Here is a 13,610-nt window from a genome sequence, read left to right on the forward strand (position 1 = left end):
GGGTTATCCCTCCAGCCTTCCATGCTGCCTGATCCAACAGGAGGCACAGAACTCCTCCAAGTTGGTTCCTGGCCCCTTGGCAGGGTTTTGCCTTTGCTTTGCTGCTGCTGCTGCTGATGTTGTGTGCCCATCAAACCCAGGCTGGGGTGGGTTAAGGGCTCAACTCCATTTGTTTCCCAGGGAATCAGCTCACCTCTGGAGCTGCTGGATTTCCCAGGGAAGAGGAGGCTGTGCTGGGAAGGGCCGGGGGAGTTTGCTCCTCACTTCACTGGGGATGAGAGCAGGCACAGCTGGGCCAGGGAGGTCTCATCCCTTGGCCAGGCACCAAAATCAGCCCCAGCACTGGAGCCCCATCCAGCAGCCCCTGCAGGAGCTCCCAGACAGGTTCAGAACATGCCAGGTCAGGCAAGCCTGACCCTCTGGCTGAACAGGGTCTGCACACACAAATGGGGCAGAGGACAAAGTCAGGAAAGGCTCAAGCAAAGACACAGGAAAAAAAGGGAACTGCTCAAAGTTGCCAAACTGCAGTGGGCCCCCATCTTAGCCCCCATCATTAATATTTACAGCCCAGGAGAGGCAGGGCAGGGCTGGGGCCATGGGGAGCCAGGACACAGCTGGGGATCCTGCCCTGGGTGCCACAAAATGGGAATACAGATGTTGAACAGCAGCCTAGCACTGGGATGGTCCTGCAGGGATCCCTGAGTCAGGGGCTGGGAGCATCCCTGCCAGAAGGGGCTCCAGGATGGGTTTGGAAAAGTCCAGCAGGGTGGGAGAGGCAAACCCAGCTCCTGGAGCTGCTTTCTCACTCACACCATGGATTCACAACCCTTTCTGCAAAGTCTGGATTTGCTGTTCGAGGTTTAACAGCAGCAGAACAAATCCATGGCCAGAATTCCAGGGAGCACTGAGGGCACAGGAATGAATCCAGACCAAGATTTAAAGCCTCATAACATTGTTTTGGATCCATTCCTCAGCTGAACACACTGGGGCAGGAGCAGAGCACACAGGGGCAGTTCCAGAAGGAACTGGAGCATCCTCCAGGAGCATTGGAACCCTCTGGAGCCAGGCTGGAAGTGTGTGAGGCCCTGGATAGCCTGGAGCCACAGCACCCCAGGGTTTGTGGGGTGTTTATGGCTCCTGCCCCGTGCACAAGGAGCTGATGAATGCCCTGGAGCTGCCTCTCCCTGCACAGCAGATTTACAGCCTCATCTGCACAGCCCTGCAAGGACACAGCTCCCTGTCCTCGGCAAGGACAGGCACTGCCTCTCCTCCTCCTCCTCCTGGCTCAGCAGCTCCTTCCCTGGCCCTGAGACCCTTTAACAAAGCCCCAGCCCTGGCCCAGCTCCCCCAGCCCCTCTCTGCAGCCCAGCAGCACCAGAGGCTCTGCAGGGACCTGCCCAGGGTGGCCCCCAGCCCCTCTCCCTCATTCCCAGCCCCTGTGCTGTGTCCATCCCCATCCTCCTGGGATCGGGTCCTGGGCACAGGGGGCTTTGGGAGCCCTTCCACCCCCAGCTCCTGCACACAAATGTATTTCCATGCTCCCACAAATTCACATCATTTACAGTGATGAGATTAAACATGTTCAATTCACCGATTTCCAAGCACCTGAGGGCTCTCAGTGCCTTTGTTTCCCTCTCCCTTCCCACTGCCACAGCCCATTTAGGGGAGACCCACCCCTTGCTGGCCTGGCTGGAGGCACCTGGCCCTGCAGGGCTCCTGGAGCTGTTCCTCCTTCTGGAAGATGGAAAGCAGCTCCAAGTGAACTGTTCATGTCACCAATCCCCCCACGATGCCCCCTGAGGCTCACTGGAACTTTTGCCACGAGGTTTTTGGTTTGGTTTCATGATTTTATATTTTTTTTCTATTACAAACACGAAACTGCTCATGCTAAATGCTGTCCCTGCTTTTCTGGCTCTTCCACTCATCTCTGTCATCCATTTCCCCATTTCCACCACCCTTCCTTCCTCCTCCCTGCTGTGCCCAGGCTTTTACCTCATGCATCATTCATCCCAGCTTAGTGCCTTCTTTTAGGGCAGCCTTCTGGGAGCTGCAGATCTCCTTGAATTCCTCTTCTCCTCCTGCCTTGCCCTGGTTTGCACTCACACAGACTCTCCCTGGAGTTTTTCAGTGGATGTTGCATCCACAGCAGGGCAGGAGGGAGGAGAGCAGCCTCCACACACCTTGCACCAAACCTTGGGAGGCATCAATTCAATTTTAATGTGCAGAGCCTGGCCTTGGGTGGGTTGGGCTGATACCAGCACATGGCCAGAGGGTGGTAAAACCCAAGGGGGAATTGTCTGGGAGGTGCCAGGGCTGTTCCCAGTCTCTGGAATGCTCAGGGAGGATGCTGTGGTGCCTTCCCAGCCCTGCTCATCCTCTCCCTGCACATCTTTGGCCAGAGCTGCTGCAGATCCCACCCTGCAGCTGCCAGCTGCATTTTACTGGGGCTGGACACCCACAGACCACTGAGGTGTCCTTGCAGCTGCCACCACAGCAGTGTCCAGTTCTGGAAGGGACAATATTCCCAGCCTGGATATTTCCAATGCATTTCCCTGCTGTTTGGATCCCTGGGAACATCCCAGGCCAGCCTGGGGGCTCTGACCAGCCTGGGAGGGTGGAAAGGGGATGAGCTTCAGGGTCCCTCCCAGCCCCAAGTGCTCTGTGGCTCCAGGCACCAGTGACACCTCAACATACAGAAAAGTCCCCAAAATGCCCCAAAGGTGATTCCTTGTGGTACAAATGATATTCCTGGGGAGCACAAACTGAAAGACAAACACAAACAGGAGGAAAACTTGGGAGGGGCTTTCCAGCCCCTTGGTGGAGCCTCCCAAATTTCCACCTGTAAATCTCCCAGCTCTGCTCCTGACCCTCTCTAAGAGGGAAAAGCTGCTGAGGAATCCCCACCTGAACCTGGGGCTGCCAGGAGAGCTCCAGCTGGGAAGGAGGAGGCAGAGCTGTCCCCACCCCATTCCATTCTGGGTGTAATTGCCTGGAGTGTGGGACAAGCAAACAGCCAGAGCTCCTCCACTGGGCCAGAAATGCACGCAAATTTGAGAGGCAGAACGTGGCAAATTATTGCCAAGGAGACAGAACCACTTTTGGGGTGTTTTGGTCTGAACTGGATGGATTCATCCCAGCAGCAGCTCCTGTGCTGGCTGGGAACTCTGAGAGTGTTTCTCAAGCACCTCTGCAGCTCCCCTGCCTTGGGAGAATGGAAAAATAAAAATAAAAATAAAAATAAAAATCAGGTACACAGAGCAGCCCCATGATTTTCCACCTTCCTTTGGCATGTTGGGTGTTTGGCTGCTGTCCCCCCAGGAAGGGCTGGAACAGGGAAAGCCATCCCTGGGGTGGGATCTGGGCAGGGGCAGCTCCATCCAAACCACCCCTGGGAGTGGTGGAGGCTCTCCAGGGTGGGATGAGGCACGGGGGAGAGCCTGGAGAGCAGCTCAGCCACACCCAATGCAAATCCCATTGGATTTGGGGTGGGTTGGGGTGTTTGGGCTGCTCCCAAGGCTGGAATCCTGGCAGGATCCATCCAGCTGTTTCAAAGCTGATCCTAGAGGAAAGCAGGGCAGCAGCTGTAGGGAAGGACACCAGGAGGCTCCAAGGCTCTGCCCAGGGCTGGTCCCACCTGGAGCTCCAGCCTGGGGCAGGGATCAGCTCCAATCCCTTCCTCAGCCTTTGCAAAGCCCCACTCACTTCGGGGGGATTGCAGATTAAGCTCTTTAAGCAACAATGCAAGATCTCTCTTTTAAATCTCTGCTTAATCCCATAATCCTGAGGGAAGGCCTCTCCTCCCCGGGGGAAAAGGAGGTTTTTGCTGAGGGAGATGTAATGAATCATTCCCACATAATCGGGTGATATTTGCTGATTAGATACAGAAAGCCTTGGGGAAAGTTAGATTTTGGATAACAATTTAAAGAGCTTTAAGAAAAAAAAAAAAAAAAAAAAAAAAAAAAAAAAAACCAAAACAAAAACAGATACCCCCCAAAATCACCCTAAAACCATGAGAAGGGCCAGTGGGGGAGGGGGAAAGGTCCTGTGGTGGTGCCTGAGGTGCAGAGAGCAGAGTGGGTTTCCCTTCACAGGAGGAACTCATGGATTTCCCATATGGGACAAGGAGCAAAACCCCCAGTCCATGGTGGGAACATTTGGGATGGCCCAGGACAAAGCTCAGCTCCTCCATGAACAATCCCTGGATATTTTGGGATGGTGGGCACCTCTGGGGTCAGCAGTGGGGTCACACCTGGTCACTCTGGGGCTTGTCCAGGTCATAAAAAATAGAGCCAGAGGTGCCCTGCAGCCTGCCAGCTTCCCCAGGAGCTGGGCAGGGAGGGAGGGAGCAGCTGGCACTGCCCTGTGCAGGAGCTTTGGCATCTCCAGGCACAGGGAAAACACAGAACCAGAGCACAAAACCCCCAGAACAGCCTAGGGGGCCTCACTGGTCCTTAGGCACTTTGAGGGCTTTAGTTGGAAAATAAGAAACATCAAAACCTCACACTGTGTTATCAAAAGAGGAGTGAAGTCTGCAAACAGCCTAGAAAATCCTGATTATTACTGATAAAAAACCAAGATTGAATCTCTAAACAATGTGAACACTCATTTTCTGTCTCACACTGATTTTGCTATGAGTGATTTCAGCACTAATATCCAAAGGAAGCAGCCAATGGGAGCTGGAATCCTGTTAGAGATGTGGAGCCAGCATTCCTCCAGAGCTGCTCCTCCCTGGGTTAAAGCTTGGCATCTCAAAAGAGAGAACACTGCTGCCCCTGGGAGCTGCCTGTGCCACCAGAGACACGGGGGAATGGGAACAGCTCTGACTCAGGGGCTCCTGGGGGTGTTTAATGAGCACCTGGGGCACCCACGCCTGAGGTAGGAGCTGCAGGTGTTTCCTGGGCAGGTCACAGTCACGGCATCAGTCAGAGTCTGCTGAGCTGATCCAGGAGGATTGATGCAGCCCTGGCCCTGCAGAGATCCCCCAACAGCCACTCCCTGGGCATCCCTGGCAGCTCCTGCAGCTCTGGCTGTGCCCATTCCCTGGGGAGGACAAGTCTGCCCAAAATTCCATCACCCCAACAGCCCCTGCTGGTGGCTGAGCTGAGGAAAAGCAGATTTTGGCTCACAGGTGGGCCTGGGGGTCAGGCAGAAAGAGAAAGGAGGGCTTGAGGTTTTACCTGCCCAGCCTGAGCCTGGGAAAGAAGCAAATGAAACAAAAAGTGCAAGTGAAAGCTCCAGGCTCAAACAAACACATCTGCACTGCTCTTTCAGGCCCAGAATCACTGGGGCTGGGATGGATGTGTGGGAAGAGCTGCCCCCAGTCCAGAGGGGTCAGAGAGGATGGGAGCCCCAAATCCCTGAAACCAGCTGGATGTGCCCTGGAGGGGAAGAGGAGCTGAGCTGTTTGAGGCTGATCCCCCTGGCAGGGAGTTGTGCAGAGCCACAAGGTCCCTCCTGAACCTCCTTTTCTCCAGGCTCAGCTCCTTTCCAGCCCCTCAGCCTCTCCTGGGTCTCCAGCCCCTTCCCAGCTCTGCAGAACTTCCCAGCCAGGTCCCATTTCTGTAATTCTGTGGGACCAGCCTTGCAGAGGGGCTCAGTACCCCCTTCCCCCGTGCCAGCCTGGGCAGGGATCACCAGGTGAGCTCAGGAGATGAGGATAATCTGACAGGAGGCTCCAGTATCCTGGGAAAGGCACCCCAGGCTCATTGAGCAGCTGCTTGTTGCTGCCTTTGATGCTCTCCCTGCTTCCCATCCAACTCGTGGCCAGCACTGAGATGATTTAAGAGCTGAGCCCAGCCCAGCCCTGGCACAGAGAGGGAGTTTAGCAGTGCTTGATCTCCCAGATGGTGCCCCAGGTGAGGATTATGTTGTTATCAGCATCCCTAAAAGTCCTGCTGATGGGAACAACAGAGACAGGGAGGGGTGCAGGATTTCTCCCATCAGGATATCACCATCTATTTTACAAGTAATTGCTGCTTTCTGATTTTTTTCAAGACTTTCTTTAGGATGGGTTTGTTTTTTGTTGGTTTGTTTGTTTGTTTTTGTTTGGGTGGATTTGTTTTGTTTTGTTTGGTTTGTTTTTGTTTTTTTTTTCTCCTGGGGTAATTCCCTGCAAACCTTCTCATTGACTTCAATCTGTTCTGAAGAGATGGGGATTTTTTGGTTTGAAAATTTGTATTTGGAAGATGCCCCCAGTCAATGTGCCCTGGGGATCTGAATCCCCATGCCCAGGTGAGGCATCCACCCATCCCAGCAGCTCCAGAGGACCTTGAGCCTGAAATGGGATGGAGAGAAGGTGGAACTACATCCTGGAGGCCAAAGAAATCCCAGACTGGTTTGGGCTGGAAGGACCTTAGAGTCCATCCAGTGCCACCCCTGCCATTGCAGGGACACCTCCCACTGTCCCAGCTGCTCCAGCCCTGTCCAGCCTGGCCTTGGGCACTGCCAGGGATCCAGGGGCAGCCACAGCCCCTGTGCCAGCCCTGCCCACCCTCACAGGGACAATTCCTGCCCAAATGTCACTGCTGGAACTGGGACCAACAGCTCTGGCCACCTCCTGTCCCTGCTGGAGAGCCAGGAGAGGGGAGACCTGCTGAGTTCCCACCTCTGGGAAAGCTCAGCTCCAGCAGGGCCAGGGCTTCCTTAGAAAGATTTCCCTGGGCTTTATTGCCTCCCCTTCCCCACAGTGAAGGAGCAGAAATGTCCTGGCTGGGTTGGGTCCCTCCCTCTGCCTCAGTTTGCTGGTGACAAAATGAGGATGATGCTCTTCCTTCAATTAATTCCCATCTCTTCTTCCTTTCCCCTCAGGGCACAGCAGCAGCTCCAGCACCATAAATGATTTAGGAGCAGAGCCAGATGAAGCCCAAGCTGATGGATGACAACACTCTGCTTGGGGGAATGTTTTCCTGCTGGAGGTTTTTTGGAAACAAATACATTTATCCTCATTCAAAATTGAAACACAGCCCCCATCCTGGGTGAGTCAGCCCCTGAGTCAGGATCCAGCAGGAGCACAGCTGGGAAGAGCCCATGGAGCAGCCAGGAGGGATCAGGCTGTGCCAGGGAAAGGGCAACTGGAGTCCTCAGGGCTCCTCAAATTCTCCCTGGCTTTGAGGGGTTAAAATGATTTTTGCCCATTTTGCCCCTCAGGATGGAACTTCTTGGATCTCCAGGTTGGGTTTGGAAGCACCAGGCCCCCCTTTGCTGGAAGTGGCAGCCAGGACATGCTCTGTGCCGTGGCTTTGGGAAAACCCCCCAGAGCAGGGGCAGCTCCTTGGGGTCCTGGGCAGTGCTGGGAGCAGGAGGGAGGATGGGGAACCCCTGACCCCACAGCACCACGGGCTGTGATCCTGATCAAAACCTATGGAAATAGGTTGGAATGTGTCTTGGGTTGCAATACAGGATGTGCCCAGCAATGTGAATTCTGTCCCATCTGTTGCACTGGGTGGGGCAGTGCCCCTGATCTCCTGGCACATATTATCTGCTAATGGGCCATCTTTAAACCAGCTGGGCAATCATCTTTATCTTCCCACAGCCCATCCTCCCTACAGGAGATATCTCCTGTTCATGGCCACTGAGTCCCAGTGCATGACTGATAAAATTCCATCATCCCACTGGGAGATGCTCCAGCCAGGGCAGGAGCCAAGCCTTTCCTACCCAGAGAAAAACTGACATTTTGGACACCAAGGCACCTTCTTTCCACTGGATTCCAGAGGAAAGCCAGATCCTTCCACATCATCCCTGCACCTTCAGAGGAAACTGCACCTTCTCCAGGAGCACTGCTCCAGCTGAACCACATCTGCCCCTGCAGGAGGATGCAGCCACCATTGAATAGGACTGTGCCACCACCCTGACTGACTGACGGGTGTCAGCTTGGATTCTGACTCTGGTAGGGTTTGGGATTGTTCTTTGTAATACTGCATTTCTATTTTAATTTTCCTAGTAAAGAACTGTTATTCCTAATTCCCATATCTTTGCCTGAGAGCCCCTTAATTTCAAAATTATAATAATTTAGAGGGTGGAGTTTACATTCTCCATTTCAAAGAGAAGCTTCTGCCTTTATTAGCTGACACCTGTTCTCCAAACCAGGACAGAATGGCAGTTACTGAGTGGATGACACTTAGGGCACAAGTCATGCACTTAGCACAGGAGCAGGGGCTGGTTCTGAATGGTGGCACTGGAGAGGCTCTGCCTGACTGGGATCTGCCTTTGGCAGAACAGAAACCCTCCCTGAGCTGAGGTCACTTTTTCCCAGAGTGCATCCCCTTCCCTTAAAGCTTCCCTGTGCAATCCTGTCGGGATTGTTGCTCTCTTCAAAGGAGCTGAGCTGCTATAAAGTTGTTTATTGTAAAGGCACATCAGTCTCAAAAGGCAAAGAGTCCCCTGTGTTCCAGTCTGTGCTAAAAGCTTTCAGCACAGAGTCCCAAACAGAAATAAAGTCTCATTAGAAGTAGAAGCAGCTCCTGGTGCAACAAGGCTGGAGGTGCAGCCTGGTACTGAGTCTAGAGAGGCAGGTGCCCCCTGGTCTTTTCTTCTTTTGTTCTTTTTTTCTTCTTCTTCTTCCTCTTCTTCATGTGGTGATAGTGATGATGATGGTGGTGGAGGAAGAGAGAGCAAAAGAGCTCTCACTCCAATACACAGATTCTTATTTACAAATTACCCAATGAGCTAAAACACAAATCTGAAGCATTTCTTCTTAACCTATTAGAATTCTAGTTTTTTAGTACAAAAGTTTATGTATAATCTCTACATATAGCCTATCTGTTCTATCTGAAAATGTAAGCAATATTCTTACTATATTTTTATTATGTCTATAACTATGTTTTGGAGCTCTTACTGAGACTTGTTTTTTAAACTTGTTTTCTACACTGATGTCTAGGACTTTTACTTTTTAAGGCACTTAAAACATATTCTTACTTACTTAAACTTACTAACTTACTTAAAACTGAAGCTTACACCTCTATTTCATGTATGAGTGGCTTAATATACTTTAATCCATCCAAAGGTTTTAATTCAATTCCTGCACTCTGATCTCTCTCTCTGAGGAACTCAGAAAGGTCTCTGCTGTGGACACTGCTGAAGGCTCGTGGAGAAACCAAATCTGTTTTTTTCCCATGCTGTTGACTTTTCTCAAAGACAAAACAAGGGAAGGTAGAAAGAAAACACAGACAGACACCTGGTGTTGAGCACAGAGTCGTGTGAGTGTCTTGTGATATTCTGCATGTTTTCAAAGAGGTGTTGCCTTCTTTGACCAGTGAGTCTTTTCTACTTTGTTTTTCAAGATCTCCCTTATATAAATGCTGTGATTTTTCAGTAAATTGCCCTTTCTTGATGCTTGGGAGTCCTGTTGCTGTATTCTTTCACCACTTCCGAGCCCCACAGCAACACTCTGCTTTTCAGACTCCAATACAACCCCAGCCCTCCAGCCCACAGGTTGGGTGCCAGCCCGTTTTAACTTCAGCAGGAGCAGTTCCAGGTGAGGCAGGAGGTGCTGCTGTTGGAGGGCAGCAAATCCCTGCTCCCAACACAGGCAGAGCAGGATCCTGCAGCTCCAGCTGTGCCAGCTGTGTCCCCAGCTCTGTGTGCCCCCAGCTCTGTGTGTCCCCAGTTCAGTTCTGTGTCCCCAGTTCAGTTCTGTGTGTCCCCAGCCCTGTGTGTCCCCAGCTCTGTGTGTCCCCAGCTGTGTGTCCCCAGCCCTGTGTGTCCCCAGCTTTGTGTGTCCCCAGCCCTGTGTGTCCCCAGCTCTGTGTGTCCCCAGCTCTGTGTGTCCCCAGCCCTGTGTGTCCCCAGCTCTGTGTGTCCCCAGCTCTGTGTGTCCCCAGCCCTGTGTGTCCCCAGCTCTGTGTGTCCTCAGCTGTTTGTCCCCAGCTCTGTGTGTCCCCAGCTCTGTGTGTCCCCAGCTCTGTGTGTACCCAGCTCTGTGTGTCCCCAGCCAGCCAGAGGGCTGAGTTCTGGGGATTTCTGTTCTCCTGTCCCACTGGAAGTGCAGGGTGTGAGCACATCCTGGCTGGATTTGTGTACTGGGAGATTCACTCTGAGCATGAGGCAATTCCAGTGGAACTGCAGAAGCAAACCCTGCCCCAGCTGCTCTGGGAGCAGCTTCCAGATGTGGTGCAGCTGTGTGCTGGCTCAGCCTGCCTGGCACTCAGGGCTGTGCTCCCCACAGGGCAGGGAGAGCCCGTTTGAGGAGGTGCCAGTTCCCATGGGATCACCATGGCACTGACCCCGTGTCACCCACACTGTCCCTGCACTGCCCTCCCTGCCCACAGCTGGGAGCAGTGGGGAGCAGCAGGAGAGGATGAGGGAATGGGAACATAGGGAGGGTGTGGGGACATGGAGAGGATGGAGGGAATGCAGGACACATGGAGGATAAAGGATGTGTGAGGACACAGGGAGGGTCAGGAGATGGATGAGAGAATATGAAAGTACAGGAGAGGAGCAGGGGGGATCAGCTGAGCTCTCTCAGCTCCACTGAGTCCTCCCAGCTGAGCCCTGAGTGGGGTGGGACCCTGTGTGACAGGGACAGCAGGGACTGGGTGTCCTGGGGGGCTGCAGAAGAAATGCCAAGGACAGGGCAAACACACTTTTCTTGAGAGCCCCCCAGGTTCCCAAGGGAAGACAGGGTCAGGAGTTCTGGAGCACCTTACACCAGGAGCTGATCCCATGGCAGCCCCAGGATCCTCCAGCACTGGGGCTCCTCTCCCAGAGCAGCTGCCATGCTCTCAGGGAACTGGGATGGACTGGGGGGTTCTGCCAGGGAGGTGGGGGCAGGAATTTAGGGAAGGGGAAGAGGTGCTGAAGGGCTGGGATCCATCTAGGCAAATGTGGTGGGTCCTGGTGGACACTGAACATGCCAGGCCCCAAAATCCCAGCTGATGGCTCAGGGTTCACTGGAGTCTTGTGTCCAGAGATGGGAACAGAGCTGGGAAGGGGCTGGAGCCCCAGGAGGGGCTGAGGGAGCTGGAAAGGGGCTGAGCCTGGAGAAAAGGAGGCTCAGGAGGGACCTTGTGGCTCTGCACAACTCCCTGTCAGGAGGGCACAGCCGGGGGGGTCGGGCTCTGCTCCAGGGAACAGGGACAGGAGGAGAGGGAACGGCCTCAGGCTGGGCAGGGGAGGCTCAGGGTGGAGATCAGGAGGAATTTCCCCATGGGAAGGGTGGTCAGGCACTGGCAGGGGCTGCCCAGGGAGGTTTGGAGTCCCCATCCCTGGAGGTGCCCAAGGCCAGGCTGGATGGGAACTGGAGCAGCTGGGACAGTGGGAGATGTCCCTGCCATGACAGGAGTGGCACTGGATGGGTTTTAAGGTTCCTCCAACTCAAACCATCCCAGGATTCTCTGATTTTTAAAAAATACACTCAGGAAAGGCACCCACCATCCATCACCCACAGACCCACCCAGTGCTCTCCCTTCCACCCCAGCTCTGTTAGCAAAGAACTCTAATGCAACATTTGTGCTTCTCATCTTCTTCCATCAATCTCAACCCTCCCTGCTCAGCAGCCACACACCAGAGGCTCTCTAGGCAAAACTTTATTTTCCTTCTGCTTTAGAAACTCTGTATAGCTTAAGAAAAGAGGTTGCTTTTTAAAAGAAATGGAATCCCCATCCCAGGGGTGCTCCATCCACAGCACTGGGCACACCCAGCTGGAGCCTGACAGGGCTCTGAAGGACTGGACCTGCTGTTTGGGGCAGCTGGAGTGAGCTAACACTGCATCTAAACCTCATTCCCAAAGCCATGAGGCTGGAAGACACTTGGAGAGGTATCAGAAGTTGCAGCTGGTTCCACAGGGGTGCTGTTATACCATTCCCAAGTTTTGGCTTCTTGGCAATGGAGTTTTTACAGGAAATGGCACCAGTGTTTAAAACACCTGAACCTGCACAAAGTCTCTAAAATGATGCTCCCAGCAGAGATCAGGTTTTGGATCCAGCTCTGGATGTGACCCCCCTGCCCTGATCCAGCTCTGTGGGGCTGAAGTCCCCTGGCATTTTTCCTCAGGGATGTGGAATGTTTTGCTGTCAGACTCTCCTTGCACAGGAGTCCAAGGAATCCTATGGCCCCACATCCCACTGCAAACATCCCCCAAGGAGGAGACCCCAGCATTGCCCCCCACCCACTGCTGCTGAACCAGTTCTGATTCATCTTGAGACAAAACCAGTACCAATAGTTTCATCTAGGAAGCCCTAAAGACATGAGGGCAGGGGTAAATCCAGGCTTGCCCCCTGCTCAAACCTCAGGATTCTCCAGGTGGATGGATCCAGGATTGGTGTCAGCCCAAACAGGGTCCTGGGTGCAAACCCAGCCTCAGCAGCCCGAGATGTGCTGTGCCTTGCTCTTCCTGTGGAACCTCAGCTCCTGGGGGTCGAATCCCTGCTCCTTGGCCCCAAAGAGGGCCCAGGCAGGAGTCCTGGCTGTGTACTCAGCTGCTGTGAAGGTCCTGGAGCCACCACTCTGCTCGTGCTCCCTCACCAGCTCCTGGAAACGGCCATAGTCAATCCAGGTCCTCCACTCGCCATCCACCTGGAACTGCAGCACAGGACAGTGAGAGCCAGGGAGAGCAGGGGGAGCAGGGAGTGCCAGGGGGTGCCAGGGGGTGCCAGAGAGAGCCAGGGAGAGCTGGGAATGCTCCCCTGTTGATGAGAAGGCTCCAGGGAGAGCTCCAGAGCCCCTTCCAGAGCCTAAAGGGGCTCCAGGAAAGCTGGAGAGGGACTGGGGACAAGGGATGGAGGGACAGGACACAGGGAATGGCTCCCACTGCCAGAGGGCGGGGCTGGGTGGGATATTGAGCAGGAATTGTCCCTGTGATTGGAGCAGGGCTGGCACAGGGTGCCCAGAGCAGCTGTGGCTGCCCCTGGATCCCTGGCAGTGCCCAAGGCCAGGCTGGACAGGGCTGGGAGCAGCTGGGACAGTGGGAGGTGTCCCTGCCATGGCAGGGGTGGCACTGGATAGGCTTTGAGGTCCTTTCCAACCCATCCCAGGATCCTGTGGTATCTCCTTGAGGTATCTCTGCTGGAGCCTCCCCCACTTCAGCCCCACCTTCCAGGAGGGAGGCTCCTAAAATGCTTCCCAAAGCCTTCCTAGGCCTTCTGCCCCTGCCTTCCACACTCCCAAGGGAAATCCCATGGTGTGGGGAGCTGGGAGAGCCTCAAAGGACAGGTGTGGATTTGGGGTCACACCCAGGTGCCCCTCGAGGAGGGACCTTGCCAAGGTGACCCAAAGTGTGGGACTGTGAGTCCAGGGCAGCCCAGCCTGGCGCAATGGGGCAGGAGCAGCAGCAGAGCCACGTGCCAGGGGATTGGGATGGATTTGGTGACTGGACAGGGGCAGGAGGGCTGTGCTTGGGAATGGGGGAGGAGATGAAGAGCTTTAATGACACAAATCCTCCTTGCATGTGAAGAATGGCTCACTTTGACAAGCTGGAGCTGCATTTGTCTCCCAGACCTGCTCTGCTCATTTAGCCCCAGCCTTGGCTGAAGCCTCAATTAGGATTTATCTCAGCTAAGAGCTTATTATGCATTTCATCAAAAAAAAGAGGGAAAACAGACTGGCTCCTTGGTTATTGTGGATTTTTTTTTCCCCCAAACTTGATGGCTGTGCCTTTCAAATGGCACTTGACTTTG

General features: G+C 54.0%; 1 protein-coding gene across 4 annotated transcripts in view; it reads right to left on the minus strand.

The window, feature by feature from the left end:
• The window catches only part of LOC306811325 (S-adenosyl-L-methionine-dependent tRNA 4-demethylwyosine synthase TYW1-like), a 396,352-nt gene that overhangs the window by 295,332 nt on the left and 87,410 nt on the right, over nt 1-13,610 (minus strand). For 3 of the 4 annotated variants that reach the window (XM_079324918.1, XM_079324919.1, XM_079324917.1), the window contains exon 16: nt 11,505-12,516. The exons of the other annotated variant lie outside the window; for it this stretch is intronic. In XM_079324918.1, coding sequence (XP_079181044.1) covers nt 12,295-12,516 — 222 coding nt within the window. In that variant the 3' untranslated portion in view covers nt 11,505-12,294. Of the gene's footprint in view, nt 1-11,504; nt 12,517-13,610 lie in introns of those variants that run through there. 4 annotated transcript variants of the gene reach the window in all.

The sequence above is a fragment of the Erithacus rubecula genome (assembly GCF_903797595.1).
Source record: "Erithacus rubecula genome assembly, chromosome: 22".
NCBI classification, from domain to species: Eukaryota; Metazoa; Chordata; class Aves; order Passeriformes; family Muscicapidae; genus Erithacus; species Erithacus rubecula.